This window comes from Haliotis rubra, unplaced genomic scaffold, assembly GCF_003918875.1.
Source record: "Haliotis rubra isolate DU_JTF1 unplaced genomic scaffold, ASM391887v1 Scf124, whole genome shotgun sequence".
Lineage (NCBI taxonomy): Eukaryota > Metazoa > Mollusca > Gastropoda > Lepetellida > Haliotidae > Haliotis > Haliotis rubra.
Window position 1 is genome coordinate 1,958,422 of NW_025765159.1, and position 24,333 is coordinate 1,982,754.

The following is a 24,333-nucleotide window of genomic DNA, read 5'->3' on the forward strand; positions in this document are numbered from 1 at the left end:
CAATAGATATCTGCACTGTACAATGTTGTAATTTTATCTGATATTTTTGTATGATGGTGCGTGTGTACTTTAACATTACTTTACAAATGTCATGTAAATCTATCATACTCTTCGGTGGTCAGAATGATCTGTTGTTTGTTGAGACAAATCTCTGTAAATGACGATTTATTTTAAGAACTTTTAATGGTGTTAAACGTTTGTAAGAAATGGATCAATGAATTAACATATAAAATGACTCACAGCACTGACTGATGGACATATTTTATAAGGGATAAATCTTTTATTTCAAACTATGATGACTGGTATTTCTGCTGCAACTGACTGCTTGGATAAAAGGTGTATGGTACATTAAGTATGCATCAGAAACAGTGTCAGAATTTAAAAACAAAATAAAATCAGATGTGTGAGGAACTGCTGATCAAAACGTAATTTAAATATTTATAACTAAATGTTACATTCTACACAGAATGTCTTCAATTGTCAGGGATATGTAATAATTACAAATTGGCGATAAAGGCCTTCCAAGGGATACCCATTGGTTGAAGATGCTTCTCCGATTGTATTACATTGAGGTCAGTGGTAGAGAACTATTTGTAAAATTTGAATGTGGCAATAGTTGAAGAATTGTCGTTGGAAATATCATAAGGGATGATATATAAAATGAGTTTTCATTATTTCATAGATGCTATGACACCCGAGACTTACACTGTCTCCTGTTCTGTCATAGGAAATGCCATTACAATATACCAATTATTCATGGCGTTTTCCCCGTTATCTTCTATAATGGCAATTCATATTGCACTTGGAAATTAAACAAACAATGCTTTTCTAGACTAAAAATCAACACGAAATGTGTGTCAGTTAAAGGTTTTTCGTGATAAACGGTCATTTTTTCAATGATGGTGCAGCAGGGCAACGCGAAAGCTGGGCTCTGTCTTTACATGTAGCAAGTTGTCGCTGTGCACATTCAGTCTGGAACCAGACCGAAAGCGAGAAGTTGGACCGTCTCTTATATCATTTCAAAAGGAAAGTTATCTCCCCTAGCAACAAAAAAGATCGCCCATTAGCTCAGGAAATAGTCCCAAGTCCCAAGAAGCTAATTACAGTTTTATTTACAAGAATGGAATAACATGAGGTGGCCACAGAGAGTCTGAGGGCTGGAGCTAACCTGTGTTGGAGAGTCTAATCTCTCCTGATTAACATTTTGATTTCATAACTATTTATCTAAAGATTGGTAAGATATCCACCCATAACCCCTGCTTGAAATGTACTCTATTTTTTAGGATTATTTCAAGGTGTTAGGGTTAGGTTTAGGGTTTAGATTCAGCATAATGTTAGGTTTAGGGTTAGGGTAGGCTTTCTATAAAAAACACACCATCTATTCTTACTGTACATCTTTTAGGTTTTCACATTTGTACAGAAATACTAATGGTGACTGGCTTACTCAATCACTGGGTTCTCCAAATGTGTTTTCACAATGTTCAATTTTATCATAACAGGATTATAGATTTTGCATGCTGTTTTCACAACCTTCCCTTTGATCAAAACAAGATTATAGATTTTGCATGCTTGTTTTTACGTTGTTCGCTTTCCATATTCCAAAATGTGAAATCTTAATTCTTGAATGATTTGATTGACCATTTGAATTATCTTGTTAAATTAACTTATTTTGTTTTTATGCTAAATAAAGTAATTACAAAGTCATCCTTTGATCATTTAAATTATCTTGTTGAATTCATTTATAACTTATTTTGTTTTATGTCATATAAAGTCATTGTCATTATCCATAATCTCTTCTCTTTGTGTTTGGATAAGTACATTTGGACTAGTCCATTAATTAACGAAGGTAACAGTGTAGTGAACCTCAGTGCAACCAACCATAACCTTTGTTGTTTTAACGCGTCTAACTTTTGGGACGTCTAACTTTTGGGAGGCCACACTTTTAGGCATAGAATGGTAAAAGAACGGGGTTTACGGGCAGAAATCTTTCCAAGTACTTATTCCTGCTAATCCTGATTCCACTAGCTCTAATCTTGTTGACGCATTTATTGGATGCTTGGATGGTTATTGTTACTAGTGGATCTACACATACAAAAGAGAGATCGCACAACAATGTTTTAATTATGTCTATACATGTACAAAGACGAATGGTTAAAAAGTCTTACTTTGTGATTAAATCGGTCATGTTCCAAGCAGATCTTCAGAATAACAACACATAAATCCATCATGAAATGACAAAGAACAACATGCTTAATCAGTGTTGAAAACTCCCCAAAATTTCAGCCAGACAACTGGTCTGGTAACTGAGTTTGACAATTTGAAACAGCTGAAATTTTAACGCAACTGCATTTTTTAAATCAAAAAGCCCACACAACTTAAGTAACCTATCCACCAAACTCAAATTGTCTACTATGTTTGAGTTTATTATCGATATTAGTTCATTCTGGGAAATGCATTTTCTCAAATTTGAGTAAAAACTCAGACTTAAGTTTGTTTCGAGAAATCGGGGCCTGGTCTGGTAACTCTCAAAAATTACCAGACCGGTTGGAAGGTTGCCAGTCCAGAATTTTCTGGATTATAAATAATATAAAGAAGGTAAATAAGAGGAGGGAGCTGTTTAATGTCAGGTTATTGTCACAAAACCACACATTTTCAAATCTGTTTCAGTCAAGGCTTTTGTCATTATATTCAAAGTCAGATTCATCCAAGATCCAGGAAGAGGGATCATATTACTCCTCTTCTATACTTTCTACACTGGCTGCCCGTGGATTTCAGAATTCAGTTTAAACTTCTCTGCCTTGTCTTCCGATGTCTGTCTGGAACTACCCCTACATATTTATCCAGCCTTCTTTCTCTGTACAAGCCTTCTCGTTTGCTCCGTTCACAAGATAAAAGTCTGCTTCTTGTCTCTAAAACTAGAACAGTGAAGTATGGAAACAGATCCTTTGCCTATGCAGCACCAGTGGCCTGGAACAAACTTCCACAGAATCTCAGGGACTGTACTGACTTTGTCACTTTCAAATCCCAGTTAAAAACACTTTTTAAAAATCCTTTTCAACTATAACTGTGTAATTTGTTACATTCTATCTGCACTTTGAGCATGGACTGCATGGATACCAGCGCATTACAAATGTGTTATGATGATGATGATGAAATCTGAAAAAAACAATCATAGCCTGAATCAGATTCAGAACTTCCCGATGCACTAGACACTTCTTCAGCTTGGTGCACTTCCACTTCACTCAACTGATGCTCTAGAGTATCAGTATTCAGTCAAACTGAATTCCTGCCCCGTTTTAGGCAAAAACTCTGGCCTTCTGTGATGAGATTTGATCCACTTATGTTTAGAGTGTGTTGGGTCAGTCAGCAACTGACTTGAAGTGAAGTGATAGTCATCAGAAGTGTCATTGATGAGCTGCTGAGCTTGTTCCAGTATTGAGACGTAGTCAGTGTCATTTGTGAAAATCCTCTTTCGCTTTCAGCACTGGAAGATGGTAGAGACAAATTCAAATCTGATTTAACAGTCAGACCATCGGGTGTGCAACTATTTAAAACTGACCGCCCGGTCGCAAAACAGACCGTCCCTGACGGTCGAGCAGGCGGGAGTTTGCAACGCTTGCTTAATTCATCAATGTTGACGTGGCATATTCAGTTCAAACTTGCCAACATGGCTTGTCCTTTCGTTACACTACCGTCCTGGATACTGAGCTGTTTGTGTTTAACCTAACATAAGACAAAAGCCCAAGCTACAATTAAATATCCTCTTTGTTGTCTGATTACACCAGCTGGTTCATGGACAATTATGGTCAGGGGTAAGCAGAGAGTCAGTTCGGGTAAAAAGGTATTTTTAGGAGAGATATATGTATTTTGAGAATCACTTCGGATTTTATAAATATATATACAGATTTATAGATACACAATGTATATGTAAGAGATTATCATAGCATTATGGTATTACAATAGAAACGACTTCCGTCCGTCTGTGCGTCCGTCACACTTTTTCCAAAGCATATCTCCTAAACTATTGGTGATAGCTTAACCAAACTTGGTACACTTGTCAACCATGATCCCTGGATGTACTTTTGGGGGTAAGTCCCAGAAATGAATTTCTTTTTTTGCTGTTTCGATGGAAACATGACTTAGGCTGTGACTATGAGGATGCCATCTTGTCCGGAGCAGATCTCCTAAACTATACATGCTAGCTTCATCACAACTGGTACACAGTAGGGGTGACTATTGAGGGAGAAACAACTATTGCGATAGTCTATTGCAAGTTACTATTGTGATAGTGATAGTCTATTGCGACCAACTATTGCAATACTATTGCAATAGTTTTTTTTCTCCTTGAATTGTCTCATTTGAAGTCATTTCCCAAATGAATGTATAGTTTATATGAAATACTATGAAGTTGAAGTAATTTCAGTCTCTTAATAACTGACAAGAAACTTGAAACCCAGATCAAGTTTGTTTGTGAGGTAACAGGGGCGGATAACTGTAACTCAAAGTGAAAGAATCTGGTACTTCCTGTATTTTGCGCTGCGCATTTATCAACGAAAGTCAATTAAACTAAACTATCGATAGTCACACATACTATTGATGCATTGATAGTTTTTCGTTTCTACCATCGATTCATTGCTATCGGAGGCTCAGCAATTGCAATCCATCAGTAGTTCGATGCATCGTTACACACCTAGTACACATATCAAGCATGATCCATAGATGTGTATTTTGGGGTTTAGACACAGATAGGAATTTTATTTTTTGCAGTTTCCATGGAAACATGACTTAGGCTGTGGCTATGAGGATGTCATCTTGTCTGGTGCAGATCTTCCAAACTATACATGCTAGCTTCATCAAACTTGGTACACATATCAAGCATGATCCATAGATGTGCCATTTGATGGTTAGACCGAGATATGAATTATATTTTTTGCTGTTTCCATGGAAACGTGACTTAGGCTGTGACTATGAGGATGTCATCTTGTCCGGAGCAGATCTCCTAAACTATACATGCTAGCTTCATCAATCTTGGTGCATATGTCAAGCATGATCCCCAGATGTGCCTTTTGGGGTTTACACCCAGATATGAATATTATTTGTTGTGGTTTCCATGGAAACGTGACTGTGAGGATGTCATCTTGTTGCATTTCCATGGCAATAAGTTCATCTTAAACTTATTTTGGTGGTAGTGCTCCTTTCTGGAGCAGATCTTAAAAACCTTTCAATACTCTCCTTCCACTTTGCTATATACACTCCAAAACATTTGAAATAATCATAACTAGTAGACATATTCATTAAGAATATTTTGCTGTTGTGGGGGACATTGATGACTTTATCTTCTTGTTACCTTAGGCTTGGATTTATCTAGAAACATCTTTTGAACTATGTAGTCGTAACTTATGCCTTTTTGAATAGTTAATGTCTGTGAGATGAGTTTTTATTACTTTAGTCTGGAGTCGTTCTCTAAGTTTTACTGATCATGATGAAACTAATATTTTCCTAATATCTGAATCCTAATATATCACTTGTAGTGGTAATAATTAATGAATTTTGTATGCATTATTACACCATGATAACTTCCCCAATGTCTGAAAGAGTTTGGTCCCCAACCTTGGAAAAAATTCTTGGATGGACAATGATACAAACTTAAGTTAATGGACAATGGTATAAACTGGTAATATAGTAAATGATAATTAGATATATTATTGTCTCTCTGGTATTGGGGTACAAGCTCTTTCTGATGTCATCGTGGTTAATCCTGTTTTTTAGAGTTGGACTTGTCGACTTGCCCACCGTCCCATGTAGACAGATGATTTACATGAAAAATCCAAATCAAATGAGAGCTAGCTTGTAGTGGTAATCATTAATAATAAATGTTTGTATGATTTATTACTCAATGATAATACTACCTGTTTGATTGAAAAGTATTATACTTTTTGATAATACTACCACCTGCAGTCAGTGGCATGATGGTGGTAGTAGTGGTATGCTGGTTGTAGTGTTAGTGTGTTGTGGTAGTAGGGCTACATCATTGGTAGTAGTGGCATGTTTGAGGTAGTGGTGGTGTGATGGTGGTAGTGGCGGGTAGTGATGGTATGTTGGTGGTAGTGGTGGGTAGTGATGGTATGTTGGTGGTAGTGGTGGTGGGTGGTGATGGTATGTTGGTGGTGTGATAGTGGTGGGTAGTGATGGTATGTTGGTGGTGTGATGGTGGTAGTGATGGTATGTTGGTGGGTAGTGATGGGTAGTGCTGGTATGTTGGTGGTAGTGGTGGGTAGTGATGGTGGTAGTGGTGGGTAGTGATGGTATGTTGGTGGTAGTGATGGTATGTTGGTGGTAGTAGTAGTATGTTGATGGGTAGTTGTGATAGTGGTGGGTATTGGTGGTAGTGATGGTATGTTGGGGTGGTGGCGGGTATTGGTGGTGGTGGTAGTGGTTTGTTTGTGGTAGTGATGGTATGTTTGTGATAGTGGTGGTATGTTGTAGTGGTGGGTAGTGGTAGTGATAGTATGTTAAGGTAGTGGTGGTATGTTGTAGTGGTGGGTAGTGATGGTATGTTTGTGGTAGTGATGGTATGTTGGGGTAGTGGTGGGTAGTGATGGTATGTTGGTACTAGTAGTGGTGGTGTGTTGTGTGTGTGTGTTGTATGCATGCAATAACATCTCCAAAAAGCTTTCTTCACATCATTCGTCATGTACCATCACTTGCTATGTAATGATGTTGGAAGCTACACTAAAGCATCGCCCCTGTCAAAGAAGTTGTTCATCCGTGATCGCCTTCCTTCTCCTCGTTAACCAGACAGTTTATGTTTCAGGTTTTGGCGGTAGCTGTTTCCAGAAAGACGTCCTGAATCTGGTGTACCTCTGTGAGTGCCTCAACCTGCCCGAGGTGGCCGCCTACTGGCAACAGGTGAGTGGAACTGTGATCCACGTCGGGGGTGGAGCCAGGATTTTGGAGAAGGGGGTGCACATATATCATGAAGTCCAAAGGCTAGGCTGGAAATGAAATATTTCCTATCAAGGCAATGCAAGGCCTTTGATATATACTTTTGTCGCAGGATTATATGACCACGGGGCTGGTGTTCAATCTTTTATTTTGCCATTTGGGGTACAGAGCATGCATTTGTAAACCTGTAGTTAGAGAAACTACTGTATCTGACTGCCACTGCCAGCATGGTGTGTCATACATTATCAGTGTATAAAATATAGCCAAGCCTACCGTCCCTCACAGTCTATTTTTGTGAAGGACAGTCTATTAAATAAGACCATCCTTGGTCGGGGAAATATTTGAAAAAATAACCTTAACTTGGTTTGAACTTAGTCTTAGCAATCATGTTCTTTCTCGTTGCAAACCATTTTCATTGATGCGACAGAGCTACTTCCCTTTGGCTGTTTAGTGAACTTAATTTCCATGCTCGCTTCCTATTTGCTGAACAGATTCAGCTAAACTAAACTTAGTGATGCTATGCAATACTTGTCTGTTGACGGTAAACTAAAATGTTACAAAGATTTCTTGACTAGCCGCCAGAGAAACAAAACAAAACAATTTTTTTTATAGTTTTAGTTTTTGGGACTGGCTGTGTTTGTTCAGGACTGGTCACTTTTTTGGACAGCCAGTCCTTGGACAGGCCACATTTCAAAACTATTTTATACACTGTCATTATAAATCAACATGGCAAGTTTCAAAGTAAAACTGTCATTGTGACACTTACACAATTATTAAATAGAAATATTTTGGAAAGCTCATGATTACTAAACCATTTTTAAAAATATTTACTAGAATATACAGGACTACACCTGACTGATAAATACTTGTGGTTAATTAATACCGAGCGATTAAAAGTTGCCAAAAAGTCGCCTGCTTCACTCTCGCCCGCCAACTCGAAATCACAGACAGGTTACGTAACTCTGTCACCAGAGCACTGCAGTGACGTCATATGAGGAAGGATTTTCAGTTAGTTGTATATGAAGTGTGTAGCAAGCTCGTCATTTTGATGATTTCTCGACATCAACAAGACATGCCGAATCGTTGTGTTGTCGTCAATTGCTCCTAGGGGTCGGGCGATGGTGTCACCATGCACAGATTTCCACAGGACCCCGCAGTTTGTGCTAAATGGGTTATGTTTGTGAGTGTGAAGCGAGGGTTGTGGAAGCCTGAAACGATATCTTACTTGTGTTCAGATCGCTTCATGGAAGTTAAAGAATCAAAACTACTTACTAGTTGTAGTAAAATATGTATATGATTGATGACAATAAAGATTTCCATGACACAACTTGTAACATAACAATTTCTTCCTCGGAAGCGAGGTTGTGGTCGAAGTAACAATAATACTGTATTATATTAGTATCATATTGACACCCACCTCACTTTCACGAGAGAAATTGTTATGTTATAAGCTATGTCATGCAAAATCCTATTGGCCATCAATAAAATACATATTTTACTACCAGTAGATTGTAGTTTTGATTTTGTAACTCGGTGAAAACAAACCTAAATAGCATTTATCCTCAGACTGGTGGATGTTTCGCGACAGGGTGCCACCATTTTTTAAAATCGCGAAGTCACGGGCTAAAGTCTGTTAGAATTAATGAGATTATGGTGTGTTTCATCAAGTTAGAAAATCAAAACTACTTTCTACTCGTAGTTAAATATGTATTTGAATCATGACCAAAAGGATTTTGCATGACACAACTTATAACATAACGATTTCTTCCACGGAAGCGAGGTGGGGGTCGAAGTGACAATACTGCGCGATCAATTTCTTGCTACATTCACGTGGTTAACGTCCGCTCACCAGTATGTAGGTACTAGTCAATGTACGTCTTTATATTTGGTCTTATAATCCTAATTAGTTTATTATCATACTTGTATGCATTTTAAAACTAAATAAAAAGTAGACGATCTGCTGATACTTATAGTGAATTTATAACAGGACTGTAATATATAGACATTTTATAGTTTGCCAATGTGAATAATAATTTGCACACATGCCCTAGTGTATGTTGTCTGTCTCATCACACTTCACGGTGAAAACAATGATTCTGTTGAATGCTACGACAAATGAATAAAAACAAAATGCAAATATTAAAATTCAAACAGATTAAAGTTATAGGAACAATGTCAGGCTATGACCTTGTTCGAGGAATGTATCCATCAATATCCACAAAAATGAGTGATATGCCATTCATCTGCAGCTGTTCCAAGTGATGTGTTTTTCAACAGTCTAATATACGAAAAAGTTAAATATCGTTTCAGGTATTTCACATTGGTGTATAGTCTCATTGGTCACCCAAGATAGCACACCTGGCAACTAATTGCATAATGTCCTCCATTCTTTAAAAAAAAGTAATTTAGTTAGCCAATAATGAGCAATCAATGAATGTATTGGCGGTTAATCCTTTGAAAGAAGGACGTTGTTTTTACGCAGACACCGACACGACAGAGTGTATTCAGTATAGATTAGTAAATCTACATACATAAACACTACCTTTTGACAAATCCGCTGTGTAGGATAAAAGTAATTAATCAATCAACGTGTTATCGGTTAATCCTTTGATCGATGTTTATAATGTTGAGTATTTACTCCAGACACAAGAAACGACAAATGGGAACCTTTGTTGGGTAATCTAAGTGGTGTTACCACTAATTATACCTGTTATAGATTCATTAACTGACCATCAAGTGAATGATATCAAATAACGTGTAGGTTTATACTACCTAAACGGGTTACAACAAGGGAGTATTAATTGCTGTATTGCATGTGAAAACTTATGGGCCGACACTGTTTTGAGAATACGAACAGAACTTCATTGTTGCATAAGAAATACATATAAGCATTTGCTGTGTGCTAAAACTGTATGTACCTATTTACCTAAGTAAATTTTCGGATTCTTCTAGCAATGGCAAAGTAGGGTTGTTTAGTTTACGGATTCAAATAAATCAAATGTCAATTTTTAATATCATATGTAATAGACGTCATGTTTTTACATGACATGATTAAATATCGAGGTGAAAAAAACCCACAGAAGTGGGATCAATTTGGATCAATCATTATACCATCCAGGCATTAGAAAACCTGAAAAAGCCCATACTGCTTTGATACTTTATTACAATCAGACAAGAACTACCGGGGATATTTTCAAATAACTGCATCTGATGGCATCCACCCTTCTTAATGTCGCACTGTTTAGGTTGAATTAACCATAACCGTGATGAGCGAGGCTAATCATGTTTTCACTATCACTAGCGTCTGGCTGGAACAAATAAGGCCTAGCGACACCAAGCGATTTTGACAGAATCGTCTATGAAAACAAGTTGTAACTTGGAAACTAGGCAAAGCAGGAGACAAAATTAAATGACAGTAGATTGTGAGAACATTTAGCTTTCATTTTTCACAACAGTTGTCATGATTTCAGGTTTGTACAAACCTGTAAACAAGATAATTTCCCCCTGAAATGTGCATGAATTCTGCATCAGCCCTCATATCTATTCCTCATATGACGTTACAGACGCGCCGCTCTGATTGGTTGAAATTTCGTTCGTGGATGAGAATTGTGCACTGTTGTCAAAAAGGTCGATTTAAGTTAATTAAAGATCGAAATGAGTAGTTTTAATGACGGGGTTTCATTTATAACGATGCCAATTAGTGATTTATATATTTGTACCCCCCTAGAGTATATGTGATCTTTAAATTTCATTTTAGTCAAATCATATCACCTGAATGTATATTCCTCATCTGATAAGGATCATTTTTAACATGTTTCTTTAACTGTATTTAAACATACTGAAAGACATATCCAGCCTCTAACAATGCCACTCAAATAAATCTTTCCTCCTCGTTAAAATTTAGGGGGGGGTTAGGGGGGAAGTCTTGCCCCATATTACAAATACTAGAATACATGAAGAAAATATGTAGAGTTTAGTACATACAAGATCATATATACTATACTTGCCACAGTGTGGCAATGAGTCTAACAATCACTTTTGCAGTCAAGGATCGGTCAAGGGTCACAGGTCATTCTAAGAAAAGTTAAAATATAACCTACATGTATATAATACTAATAATGGTGTATAAACTAAAAACAACCAATCTCACATCCCCCCTTACTATATCATACCACATTCATACGATTATAGGTTTAGACAATGTGTTATGTTATAATTTAGTTTAATTAGGTTTAAACTGGTATTTACCTACCGCATACGTCATGTTTAATGTATACTTCGGAAAGAGTTCCTTCCGTTCCCCCATATTGTTTTGGGAAAGAGTTCCTTCCGTTCCCCCATATTGTTTTGGGAAAGAGTTCCTTCCGTTCCCCCATATTGTTTTGGGAAAGAGTTCCTTCTGTTCCCCCAACCATAAACCTAACTCTAAGCCTAACCCTAACTTAAATTTTGGACTTTTAGTCATTTTGTGAGTTCTCTAGTAATTGTTGTGTTAGGTTTTGTTAATAACTTTAATATATTTATAAATATTATTTGGGATGGGGGAACAGGAGGAACTCTTACCTTGTTTTGTAACATCACCGCACTGTATTGTAATTAAGGGGCCCTTATCATACAACGGTTCGACCCATATGTATGTATTGTAATGAATTTGGGGGCTTTTAGGTATTTTGTGAATTCCCTAGTAATTGTTGTGTTAGGTTTTGTTAATAATGTTAGGATATATTAACTTATACATATTATTTGGGATGGGGGAACAGGAGGAACTTACCTCACTATATACAATACCATATATACACATACAATATATGTACTTACCTGGATAGTAAAGTCCTTATCATCAAAGAAATGTCCCACAAGATAAATCACAGTGATCCTCCAGAAAGATCTATGTGACTGCCAACAAGTTTAAATCTAAACAGACAATAGATGGCAAGCTGACCAGACAAACTGAGACAGAATTACAAAGAAGCTTGTGCAGAGTGTAAGCGCATGGATCAGAACCTGGCCTGACCCAGTAGGGTGGCTTTTGTTAACTGAGTAATTACATAAGTGCAAAGGTACATTTAACATTTTACCTATAAACTATCCTACCACTACATACAAATACTTAAAACTGAAACTTATAAACTATCAAACCAATAGTACTTAAAACATGGCTTGGCCACAATATTGGTAGAATACATGACATGTTTTATAGATAACAAGTTCTTCTTTATTCTTTACATGACGTGTCAGAGCTAATTCTTGCTCCTTCATCGGGTGAATGAGCTTCAATATTCATACAGATTGCTTTGATGATTTGACCTGTTTTATTGGTTTGCAGGTTATCAACATCAATGACTTCCAGAGACGAAGATTTGCAAACAGGGTCATAGAATGTCTGTTCAACACAATCACAGGCAAGAATATTGCCATCCTCGGCTTTGCCTTCAAGAAGGACACGGGAGATACAAGGTGATGTCTTGAATTCAAATTTTCCTATTAATAATCTCACCTGCATGTTGAGTAGCCGAGACTGGATCGGTCTATAGCCATGTGGGTTTTTAGATTTGCAAATATATACTTCTCAAAAGAAGTTAGGACGGACCCTGTCATGGTATATCGAGATAGATTAGCTCCAGTAATATACTGAGGGAAACAAATAAGGGAACACCACTTCATGGTGATTTCCTCCCTCAGCGTTATTCAAGGCTGGTGATAGGTGATGAAAATTGGAAAAGATTAAAGGAACGCTTGAATTTTCCTGTGTTCCTTTATTTATTTCTCTCAGTATATAAATGAAACATAGTCATCTATCTCTTTGTCAGCCATTTTCCTTGCGTTTCTTTAATTTAACAGAAGGATGGACTTGTAGGATGAAGCAGAGCATCATCAGAGACTTCACATGTGTTCATGGAATCCATGTCACATTCTTATCTGTTATGAGGGGACCCGTGGAGATCTGTGTTTGAACTGGTCTTCAGTAACCCATGCTTGTCATAAGAGGCGACTATCGGGATCAGGTGGACAGACTCACTGACTTCTTTGACACAAGTCATCATGTCCCTATTGCGCAGATCGATGCACTTGCTGTTGATCGAAGGATTGTCTGATCCAGACTTATTATTTGCAGACCGCCGCCATATAGCTGGAATATTGTTGAATGTGGTGTTGAGCAACAAATATACAAAAAATCTTCACTGTAACAAGGGGATTTGTTTTTATAACAAAAATACTGACTCCTGTAACCTTAAACGGGTACCCCTAATAAAGAATAGTTCGGAACTCACTGCTTGAGCTGTCTACCTATAGTTGTCTACCCTTGTCAGCATCTCGCCTTATTTGTGTTTTACAGGGAATCAGCAGCAATCTATCTGTGCAAGTATTTAATGGAAGAGGGAGCCAAATTACGGATATACGACCCTCAGGTTAAACACACACAGATTATTAGGTGAGACTCATAGATAGAACCTTGTTGCAGTGATTGTTACAAGGAGATGGAAGTAAGGAACTATGTGATGAACAAGGGAATAGTTCCATGGCTATACAACTTCTTTTTTCACAATGTATGTGAGATTTCAGGTAACACCATTATCATGCAAGTGTTGGTAAGGGACCAATCATAATTTATGGCTAGTGGGGGTGATGATAATTTTTATGGAGAAGCAATGTGAATGACACCCCCCCACTAAAATCTATGTACTAAGTAAGTGACCCCTTGCATATCATGTACAAAGTTGCTTGACCCCCTGTACATGTGTACGAAATTGACTCCCTAGAACAAAATGGGTGATCCCTCTTAAAATCATTAAACTCATCTCCACCCCCTGGCCATAAATTATGAATGATCCCAAACGGTGTTAGCATCTAGGTAGATCCCTTCATATATTGTAACAACAAAGTTGTTCATCCATAGAACTATACTCATCACACCAACCCCTTAATGCCACTCAGAGAAGTTAAGAAATCCCTGATGTTTTTCAGCTGAATTATAAGATAAGTGAAGATGCAGGTAAGTCAGGTGATTCAGTCAGGCATGAGAGTTGAATCTGATTAGACACCAGTTTATAGCGTCGTATAATGTTTATGAATGCAACCATCTGACACTTGATTGCCTTTTCCCTAACTCTTGTGGATAGTGTTTGGAGGACGGCTAGTTAGACAGACAACACAAGACCATGGACTTTATTTATTCATTCAAGCTAAACCTGTGGATTCAGAAACAAGTTGCATGAAAAAGGCAATCAAGTGTTAGAGGTAGTGTTCTAAGAAATATCATTGTTGATAAAGTTCCAATTTTTAAAATGAGGCGGTGGGGTAGCCTAGTGGTTAAAGCTTTTGCTTGTCACACCTAAGACCTGGGTTCGATTCCCCACCTGTGAGAACTGTGTGGCCCATTTCTGGTGACCCCTGCCGTGCTATCGCTGGAATATTGCTAAAAGCAGCATAAAACTAAACTCATTCACTCACTCCAATTTTTAATCCTACTCAAAGATCTTAAACTACATTCAGTCACTCACTGACTTGGAGGGGATGAAGTAAATTTACAATGAAATATGGAGAAACAAAAGATGCTGCTTCTTACCCGTGAAGATCCAGGTTAGAATTGGTCTTCAGTAACTCATGCTTAACATAAGAAGCCACTAATGGGATTGGGCAGTCAAGCTTGCTGACTTGTCATCATATCCCAATTACGTAGATCGATGCTCATGCTGTTGATCACTGGATTGTCTGGTCCAGACTTGATTATTTACAGACCGCTGCGATATTGCTGGAATATTGCTGGAATATAGCTGGAATATTGCTGAGTGTGGCGTTAAGCATCAAACAACCAAACTCATATTGCTTCTTTTTTTTCATAGTGAATTAACAGAACCTGCCATGTCTCAAGACCCTGAAACAGGTAGGACTGATGGCTTCTTTTTATAGATAAGGAAATTCCATGAACAACTGTCAAACATGATAACAAGTCGGATTCAGATTTTCCTTGACAGATATCACCATAAAATGTTAGAAAGGTTGACAACACAAATTTCAGTTTAAATGCACCTTACTTCAGGATGTAAAATGTCAAATTTGTTGTCAAATAGAGGAGGCACAAATGGCTAGGCTGTTGAGACTCGCTATGCAACGTAGCTTCTATTTGTCACACCATAAACACATGATGATCAAGTGCCTCGGGTCGATTTCAGTTTATTGGGATCATCAACATGTCAATGCCCAAACTATACTCTTAAAAAAAAGTAGGAGAACTTCATTTTTAATATATAGGATACATCAGAGTCAATCAGTGTTGATATGAGAGTGCATCACCACTTGCACTTCCTTATGACCACAGTTGTTTGTACAGTAATCGCTCTTGAAAGATGATTGGTGAATGACGTGAAATTTGCACATTCATTTTCAAACCAAAAAATGGCTGGAAACAAACACTAACAACTGTGTGATGCAAGATGTTTGTCAAAATTAATGGTCCACAGTGATTTATCGACCTTCTTGAAAAATGTTAAAATCAAGTATGGCACCCCATACACGTATATGGGGCAACTGCGTTGTGTTTAGGGGTGGAGATTAAGAGAAACGGTGGTGTGTTCTTAAGATGTCTGTCTTTGAAAACTCTTACACTTCCTATCCAAATTGAAAGTTCAGGTTCCCCTACTTTTTTCAAGAGTATATAAAGCACACCTGTAAATACCTGAGACCTGCTTATGTTTGAGCTCTCTTCCCACACCAAGCTGGTCGGCCATGATGTAATTGAATTACATGTTAAGGAAGTGTTAAACCCATGTCACTGATTCATCATAGACAAAAATGTAGTTTTTCCTTTCTGTGCTAAAAAGTCTCCTCGTAAAATGAATTTAAATATATTGTACTGCTGTGTGGTGTTCGACTGTAAATAGTTCTATGGTTTTGACAAATTGTGTAAATGATGGGTGCTACTGGGCGGGTGTTACTGGAAGGGCGCTACCGGAAGGGTGCTACTGGGCGGGTGCTACCGGAAGGGTGCTACTGCTTTACATTTTCACAAACACCTGGTGTCATCGCTGATGTTTTGGTCCTCTCATATCATTTTGCACAAACATTATATAATCCAGCTAGGGTCCATGTAGGTAGCAAAAGTACTGTAAGTCCCCATGGTCCCTAGGATGGCGATCCACCTTCAGTTGCTTGTGATCCATAGTTTATAATGTGTCATGTATAGATTTATTGTTTTATGGACACGTGCTAGTTTTACTTGTATATCTGTGATATTTTTGTTATTTTATTGCCCTTTTGACAGATATGTAAGTTGTCAGTTTGTTTTTAATAATGTAAAGCTTTCATAGTCACAATATGGCTGAAATACTGCTGATGTAACTTTAAATTATAACTCGCTCACTCACTAACTTTATTTTTCCGTGTTCCAGTCTCGGATTTAGTGTCGATCCACCAAGACCCCTACACAGCGTGTGATAACTGCCATGCTCTGGTCATATGTACGGAGTGGGATGAGTTCAAGGTGAGGCTTGTTGCACCATTGCCGTTTTTTACCTTTCTGAAATGAGATTGGTTTGTAAGAGCTGACTGAGTATAGGCCCTCAGTACCAAGGTTTGTAAGAGCTGACTAAGCATAGGTCCTCAGTACCAAGGTTTGTAAGAGCTGACTAAGCATAGGTCCTCAGTACCAAGGTTTGTAAGAGCTGACTAAACATAGGTCCTCAGTACCAAGGTTTGTAAGAGCTGACTGAGTATAGGTCCTCAGTACCAAGGTTTGTAAGAGCTGACTAAGCATAGGTCCTCAGTACCAAGGTTTGTAAGAGCTGACTCAGCATAGGTCCTCAGTACCAAGGTTTGTAAGAGCTGACTGAGTATAGGTCCTCAGTACCAAGGTTTGTAAGAGCTGACTAAGCATAGGTCCTCAGTACCAAGGTTTGTAAGAGCTGACTGAGTATAGGCCCTCAGTACCAAGGTTTGTAAGAGCTGACTGAGTATAGGCCCTCAGTACCAAGGTTTGTAAGAGCTGACTGAGTATAGGCCCTCAGTACCAAGGTTTGTAAGAGCTGACTGAGTATAGGCCCTCAGTACCAAGGTTTGTAAGAGCTGACTAAGCATAGGCCTCCAGTACCAAGGCTTGTAAGAGCTGACTGAGTATAGGCCCTCAGTACCAAGGTTTGTAAGAGCTGACTAAGCATAGGTCCTCAGTACCAAGGTTTGTAAGAGCTTACTAAACATAGGCCTCAGTACCAAGGCTTGTAAGAGCTGGAGTCCCTCAGTACCAAGGTTTGTAAGAGCTGACTAAGCATAGGTCCTCAGTACCAAGGTTTGTAAGAGCTTACTAAACATGGGTCCTCAGTACCAAGGTTTGTAAGAGCTGACTGAGTATAGGTCGTCACTACCAAGGTTTGTAAGAGCTTACTAAACATTTGTCCTCAGTACCAAGGTTTGTAAAAGCTGACTCAGCATAGGTCCTCACTACCAAGGTTTGTAAGAGCTTACTTAACATAGGCCTTCAGTACCATGGCTTGTAAGAGCTGACTAAGCATAGGTCCTCAGTACCAAGGTTTGTAAGAGCTGACTAAGCATAGGTCCTCAGTACCAAGGCTTGTAAGAGCTGACTAAGCATAGGTCCTCAGTACCAAGGTTTGTAAGAGCTGACTAAGCATAGGTCCTCAGTACCAAGGTTTGTAAGAGCTTACTAAACATAGGCCTTCAGTACCAAGGTTTGTAAAAGCTGACTGAGTATAGGTCATCGGTACCAAGGTTTGTAAAAGCTGACTAAGCATTTGTCCTCAGTACCAAGGTTTGTAAAAGCTGACTGAGTATAGGTCATCGGTACCAAGGTTTGTAAAAGCTGACTGAGTATAGGTCATCGGTACCAAGGTTTGTAAGAGCTGACTAAGCATTTGTCCTCAGTACCAAGGTTTGTAAGAGCTGACTGAGTATAGGTCATCGGTACCAAGGTTTGTAAAAGCTGACTCAGCATTTGTCCTCAGTACCAAGGTTTCTAAAAGCTGACTGAGTATAGATCATGGGTACCAAGGTTTGTAAAAGCTGACTCAGCATAGGTCCTCAGTACCAAGGTTTGTAAGAGCCAACTAAGCATAGGTCATCGGTACCAAGGTTTGTAAAAGCTGACTGAGTATAGGTCCTCAGTACCAAGGTTTGTAAAAGCTGACTGAGTATAGGTCCTCAGTACCAAGGTTTGTAAAAGCTGACTGAGTATAGGTCCTCAGTACCAAGGTTTGTAAAAGCTGACTGAGTATAGGTCATCGGTACCAAGGTTTGTAAAAGCTGACTGAGTATAGGTCATTGGTACCAAGGTTTGTAAAAGCTGACTAAGCATTTGTCCTCAGTACCAAGGTTTGTAAGAGCTGACTGAGTATAGGTCATCGGTACCAAGGTTTGTAAAAGATGACTGAGTATAGGTCATCGGTACCAAGGTTTGTAAGAGCTGACTAAGCATTTTTCCTCAGTACCAAGGTTTGTAAAAGCTGACTGAGTATAGGTCATCGGTACCAAGGTTTGTAAAAGCTGACTGAGTATAGGTCATCGGTACCAAGGTTTGTAAAAGCTGACTGAGTATAGGTCCTCAGTACCAAGGTTTGTAAAAGCTGACTGAGTATAGGTCATCGGTACCAAGGTTTGTAAAAGCTGACTAAGCATTTGTCCTCAGTACCATGGTTTGTAAAAGCTGACTGAGTATAGGTCCTCAGTACCAAGGTTTGTAAAAGCTGACTGAGTATAGGTCATCGGTACCAAGGTTTGTAAAAGCTGACTAAGCATTTGTCATCAGTACCAAGGTTTGTAAAAGCTGACTGAGTATAGGTCCTCAGTACCAAGGTTTGTAAAAGCTGACTGAGTATAGGTCATCGGTACCAAGGTTTGTAAGAGCTGACTAAGCATTTGTCCTCAGTACCAAGGTTTGTAAAAGCTGACTGAGTATAGGTCATCGGTACCAAGGTTTGTAAAAGCTGACTGAGTATAGGTCATCGGTACCAAGGTTTGTAAAAGCTGACTGAGTATAGGTCATCGGTACCAAGGTTTGTAAAAGCTGACTAAGCATTTGTCCTCAGTACCAAGGTTTGTAAAAGCTGACTGAGTATAGGTCCTCAGTACCAAGGTTTGTAAGAGCTGACTAAGCATAGGTCCTCAGTACCAAGGTTTGTAAGAGCTGACTAAGCATAGGTCCTCAGTACCAAGGTTTGTAAGAGCTGACTAAACATAGGTCCTCAGTACCAAGGTTTGTAAGAACTGACTGAGTATAGGTCCTCAGTACCAAGGTTTGTAAGAGCTGACTAAGCATAGGTCCTCAGTACCAAGGTTTGTAAAAGCTGACTGAGTATAGGTCCTCAGTACCAAGGTTTGTAAGAGCTGACTAAGCATAGGTCCTCAGTACCAAGGTTTGTAAGAGCTGACTAAGCATAGGTCCTCAGTACCAAGGTTTGTAAGAGCTGACTAAACATAGGTCCTCAGTACCAAGGTTTATAAAAGCTGACTGAGTATAGGTCCTCAGTACCAAGGTTTGTAAGAGCTGACTAAGCATAGGTCCTCAGTACCAAGGTTTGTAAGAGCTGACTAAGCATAGGTCCTCAGTACCAAGGTTTGTAAAAGCTGACTAAGCATTTGTCCTCAGTACCAAGGTTTGTAAAAGCTGACTAAGCATTTGTCCTCAGTACCAAGGTTTGTAAAAGCTGACTGAGTATAGGTCTTCAGTACCAAGGCTTGTAAAAGCTGACTGAGTATAGGTCATCGGTACCAAGGTTTGTAAGAGCTGACTAAGCATTTGTCCTCAGTACCAAGGTTTGTAAGAGCCAACTAAGCATAGGTCTTCAGTACCATGGCTTGTAAAAGCTGACTGAGTATAGGTCATCGGTACCAAGGTTTGTAAAAGCTGACTAAGCATTTTTCCTCAGTACCAAGGTTTGTAAGAGCTGACTGAGTATAGGTCCTCAGTACCAAGGTTTGTAAGAGCTGACTGAGCATAGGTCATCGGTACCAAGGTTTGTAAGAGCCAACATTACTTGGGATGAGATGGACACCATAGCTACCATCAAAACACTAAGAGTTACCAGTCAAAACCAACTTTGCTGGCTGCTAACTGCAAGCTGTCATGTAGCTGTCATGTGACAGTCATGTGATTGTCATGCTAGATACTCACTGACTGTAGAAATGTCTTTTCCAGCACCTGGACTACCAGCAGATCTACAAGAAGATGTTGAAGCCAGCCTTTGTGTTTGATGGGAGGATGATCATCAATCACCAAGCCCTCATAGACATTGGTTTCCATGTGGAGACGATAGGCAAAAGACTCACTCGCAAAAACGTCAACCGACAAGTTGCTCCAGCTGCTCAGTAGGCTGGACCGACAGCATCTCCGTCCAAGCCTTGATACAGAGGCGTCCCAGAGTATTCTAGGGGTAGTCTCGGGATAGTCTCGGATTAGTCACGGATTAGTCACGAGGTAGTCTCGGGATAGTCCCAGGGTAGTCCCGGGGTAGTCTCGGATTAGTCCCGAGGAGGTCTCGGGATAGTCCCGGGGTAGTCCTGGGGTATTCTTGGGGAAACCTCGGGGAAGTCTTGGGGTAGTTCCATGGTAGTCTTGGGGTAGTCCCAGTTGGTAACAGTCCCACATCTTTCTAGCAAAGTTTGTCCAGATCTTTCTTTTCCTCGTAATTTTTCTTCACCAGTTACTTACTTAAAAAGGCATTATGCTTAGATTTGCAGTGTCACATCATTCACAATCTGCATTCTACCATGACATTTTGGTTGCATTCTGACTTTACCACCATTACTGCTCAATCTACGTTTAAATGATTTTGCTGCTGACTGCATTATCATGAAAGATACATTTATTCAAACTGAGCCATTTCATAATTTCAGATACTGATCATACTAATAAGGTAATGCACTTCCTACACTGTTTATAAGAGGAATGTATTCAGCAGGAGAACTTGACAAACACGTAGGAAGGAAGTGTATTGTAAAAAGGTAAAATCAATAACTGACATTTCTTACTACTCGGTCACATACTTCCCATCTGTAGAGGGGAACTGGGGTAGCCTAGTGGTTATAGCGTTCACTTGTCACACCAAAAACCTGGGTTCCATTCCCCACATGGGAATAATGTAGAAATCCATTTCTAGTGTCCCCTGACGTGATATTGCTAGAATATTGAAAAAAGCAACATAAAACCTCGCTCGCTCGCTCACTCACTCACTCACTCACTCACTCACTCACTCACTCACTCACTCACTCACTCACTCACTCACTCACTCACTCACTCACTCACTCACTCACTCACTCACTCACTCACTCACTCACTCACTCACTCACTCACTCACTCACTCACTCACTCACTCACTCACTCACTCCTCACTCTCACTCACTCACTCACTCCTCCTCACTCACTCACACTCCTCTCACTCACTCACTCACTCACTCACTCACTCACTCACTCACTCACACTCACTCACTCACTCACTCACCTGTAGAACTTTATGACAGTATATGAATGGGTGTCAGTGCGAAAAATGTTTACAGGGTTTCTCCAACATGATTTTGTTAATTTCATCATGAAAACTATGGGCTGTAAGTCAAAGTCAGGTGGATTGTAACCCATCAGATCCCTCAGTTCATCCTTCCAGCACATCACTAATCATTTCTGCTGTAAGAGTATGTGTTTCTTCTCACATTGTTAAATGCAGATACTCTAAGTTTGAGGTTTCAAAGTTTGATTGATACCTGTAAATGTGCACATTTGAATCTGCAGGTTTTCTTTATTGTGTTCAGTTTCTAATGAAAATTTGTGGAATTGAATCTCAGTTTAACGCTACTTCCTGACTATTATCTTCTACTTCCTGAATTATCTTCTACTTCAGACTTTGGGGATGTAGATCAAATGATGCTTATTCAGGGATTATATTTTGGTGTCACAGTATGGAGATTTGTTAGATGGTGATTGTGTTTGAAAGCTTGTCTCCTGAGATTTCAAGGACTTCTGTCTTGCCCCACAATGAAGCACATATAGTGTCTCTTCAGACTATGACTTGGTTTGAAATATGCTTCCATCATTAGGAGCGCAGTGTAGATCTTGACATGGTAAACTGCACCCTATGTGCAGCTATTGCATTGTCTCTCTGCATTCTGGGTCAGTAGTCGGTCACTGCAAATCTTAAAATTAAATCAAAAGAATAACAGTGCCTTTTGAATGACGTGAATCAAATTTTCACTGCATTGACATGCCTAGCAATCCTGTTGTCTTTCACGAGGGGATGCGAGTTAGGTGATGATATTGATACAATGATACATGTACATATTCAAAACAAAGATATCATGAATTTTTTTTTAGGATATTTTAAGATTTGTGTTCTACACTAGCTTAGTTACCGAAATTTTCAGGATCCCTAACTTTTTTTGTATAGCATATATGGAACACGAGGGTGACAGTTAATAAATTGTGACACAGGGGTGACATATAGTTAATATATTGTATCATGAGGGTGACATTTGTCATAAATTGTGATACAAGGGTGACAGATATTTAATAAATTGTAGCACAAGGGTGACAGATATTTAATAAATTGTAGCACAAGGGTGACAGATATTTCATAAATTGTAGCACAAGGGTGACAGATATTTCATAAATTGTAGCACAAGGGGGACATATTTCATAAATTGTAATACAAGGGTGACAGATATTTCATAATTTGTAACACGAGGGTGACATATTTTTTTTATAAATTATGACACTTAGGTGACCGATATTTCATAGACTGTAACACAAGGGTATTTCATAAATTGTGGCACTGTTTTGGTATATATACTGGACAAAAATATATGTATATGAAATTATGAATAATGATGTATTTATTCATTGACACATTGATAAAATATCAATCATAAAAATACCAATATCCCTAACTTATTTTGCCCAGTATATTTTCAAGTGCAATGCTGTAGTTCCTGATATTTCATAAACTGTATCACTACAGAAACTATTTGGATTTTTAATATACATCCCAATCTACTTAACATGTCCAAGTTCACTTAAATATAATTTTACCTCTGTTTTAGAGAATCTGAACATGTAGTTCTATTTGTCGACTGTACTGTTTATTATGTGCTAATTTATTGAAAATATATGAGTGAGGGCAGAGCAGAGATGTTTGAACTTACAGTCTTATTTGACGAATATCTACCAAATAGATTACTTATGCAAATGTTGTTTTTAATACTTAAGGTTACTGAAACATGGCCACAATTCAGTGTGCTTCATGGATTGTTTCTCTCACACACGTCATCTCGGCTATCTAACCCTCTGCCACCATATCTCAGTTGCGTAGATCGATGTTCATGCTGTTAATCACTGGATTGTCTGGTCCAGACTCGATTATTTACAGACCGCCGTCATGTAGCTGGAATATTGGTGAGTGCGGTGTAAAAAGCAAAGCAAACCAAACCCAAAACCACTGCCACCATCATGTCCCATCGACCGTTCCATCCTCCATCCCATCCCATCCCATCCCATCTTGACCCATCCCTGTTATTGTTGTCTGTCTTAGTGTTCATTAAGTAGGGATTGGTGGCCTCTTTGTGTAAGGCATCACAATTCTATGTGCAGAGTTGCCTCCCTTTATTGTATCAGCATGCGCTGACTTGGTGCATATATCAGATTTGCGGGTGGTTTGGTAGCCTAGTGGTTAAAGCGTTCACTTGTCACGCTGAAGACCTGGGATCTATTCACAACATGGGTACAATGTGTAAAGCCCATTTCTGGTGTCCCCCTGCCATGATATTGCTGGAATATTGCTAAACTCACTCACTCATTCAGATTTGCCTTGATTTATAATCTGTCATAAATCATCAGTTGCTTCCCTTAACTTTGCAAGGGTCTGCCGATTGTTGGTCTGTATCTTGATCCATAATTATAAGTAATTCAGATCTCAATGTTTGTAGGAAGTGGCAAGTGTCTTCAGCTGTATCATGCTGTTCCTTCCACGTCAACCCAAAATGTGGGTATCAAACAGATCCAATGATGGTAGATGAATGATCGAGAAAAATGTACTTTAAAATGTTTCTAATACTTAATCTGATGCATTTATCATCCCCGTCCACTGCTACACCACTTCTAAGTCTCATTTGACCAGATAAATGTTATTAAGTAGCTACAAACAACATGTATAAATGCATGACTATTTCTTTTTCCTTTGTTAAACTTTCTGGCCTGCTTAATGTTACTTAAAATAGAATTTTACATCACCCAAAGTTATGTGTATGTTTGTTTGACACACCTTAGCTAAATTTTTTCCCGCAAGCATGGGTGGCTGTTAGTGGTGTTCTGATGATCGAAAATAATCGAAAATCGATCGAAAGAAGGATTAAAAATAATGATCAGTTGTAAAAAACATATTTTCGATTAATCGGAAT

General features: G+C 38.8%; 1 protein-coding gene and 1 long non-coding RNA gene across 2 annotated transcripts in view; one reads left to right on the forward strand and one right to left on the reverse strand.

Moving 5' to 3' along the window:
- LOC124266231 (UDP-glucose 6-dehydrogenase-like) overlaps positions 1-21,022 on the forward strand; it is a 60,151-nt gene extending 39,129 nt beyond the window's left edge. Inside the window, 6 exon segments of the mRNA XM_046701048.1 lie at positions 6,815-6,909; positions 12,272-12,402; positions 13,283-13,378; positions 14,790-14,830; positions 16,335-16,426; positions 20,090-21,022. Coding sequence (XP_046557004.1) covers positions 6,815-6,909; positions 12,272-12,402; positions 13,283-13,378; positions 14,790-14,830; positions 16,335-16,426; positions 20,090-20,263 — 629 coding nt within the window. The 3' untranslated portion in view covers positions 20,264-21,022.
- LOC124266232 lies at positions 14,366-24,198 on the reverse strand. The gene is made up of 3 exons (XR_006895688.1): positions 24,123-24,198; positions 23,203-23,207; positions 14,366-14,396 (listed from the first exon to the last, which is right to left on the reverse strand). It is a non-coding gene; the product is annotated as an uncharacterized LOC124266232 (long non-coding RNA).
- Positions 24,199-24,333: the final 135 nt, after the last annotated feature.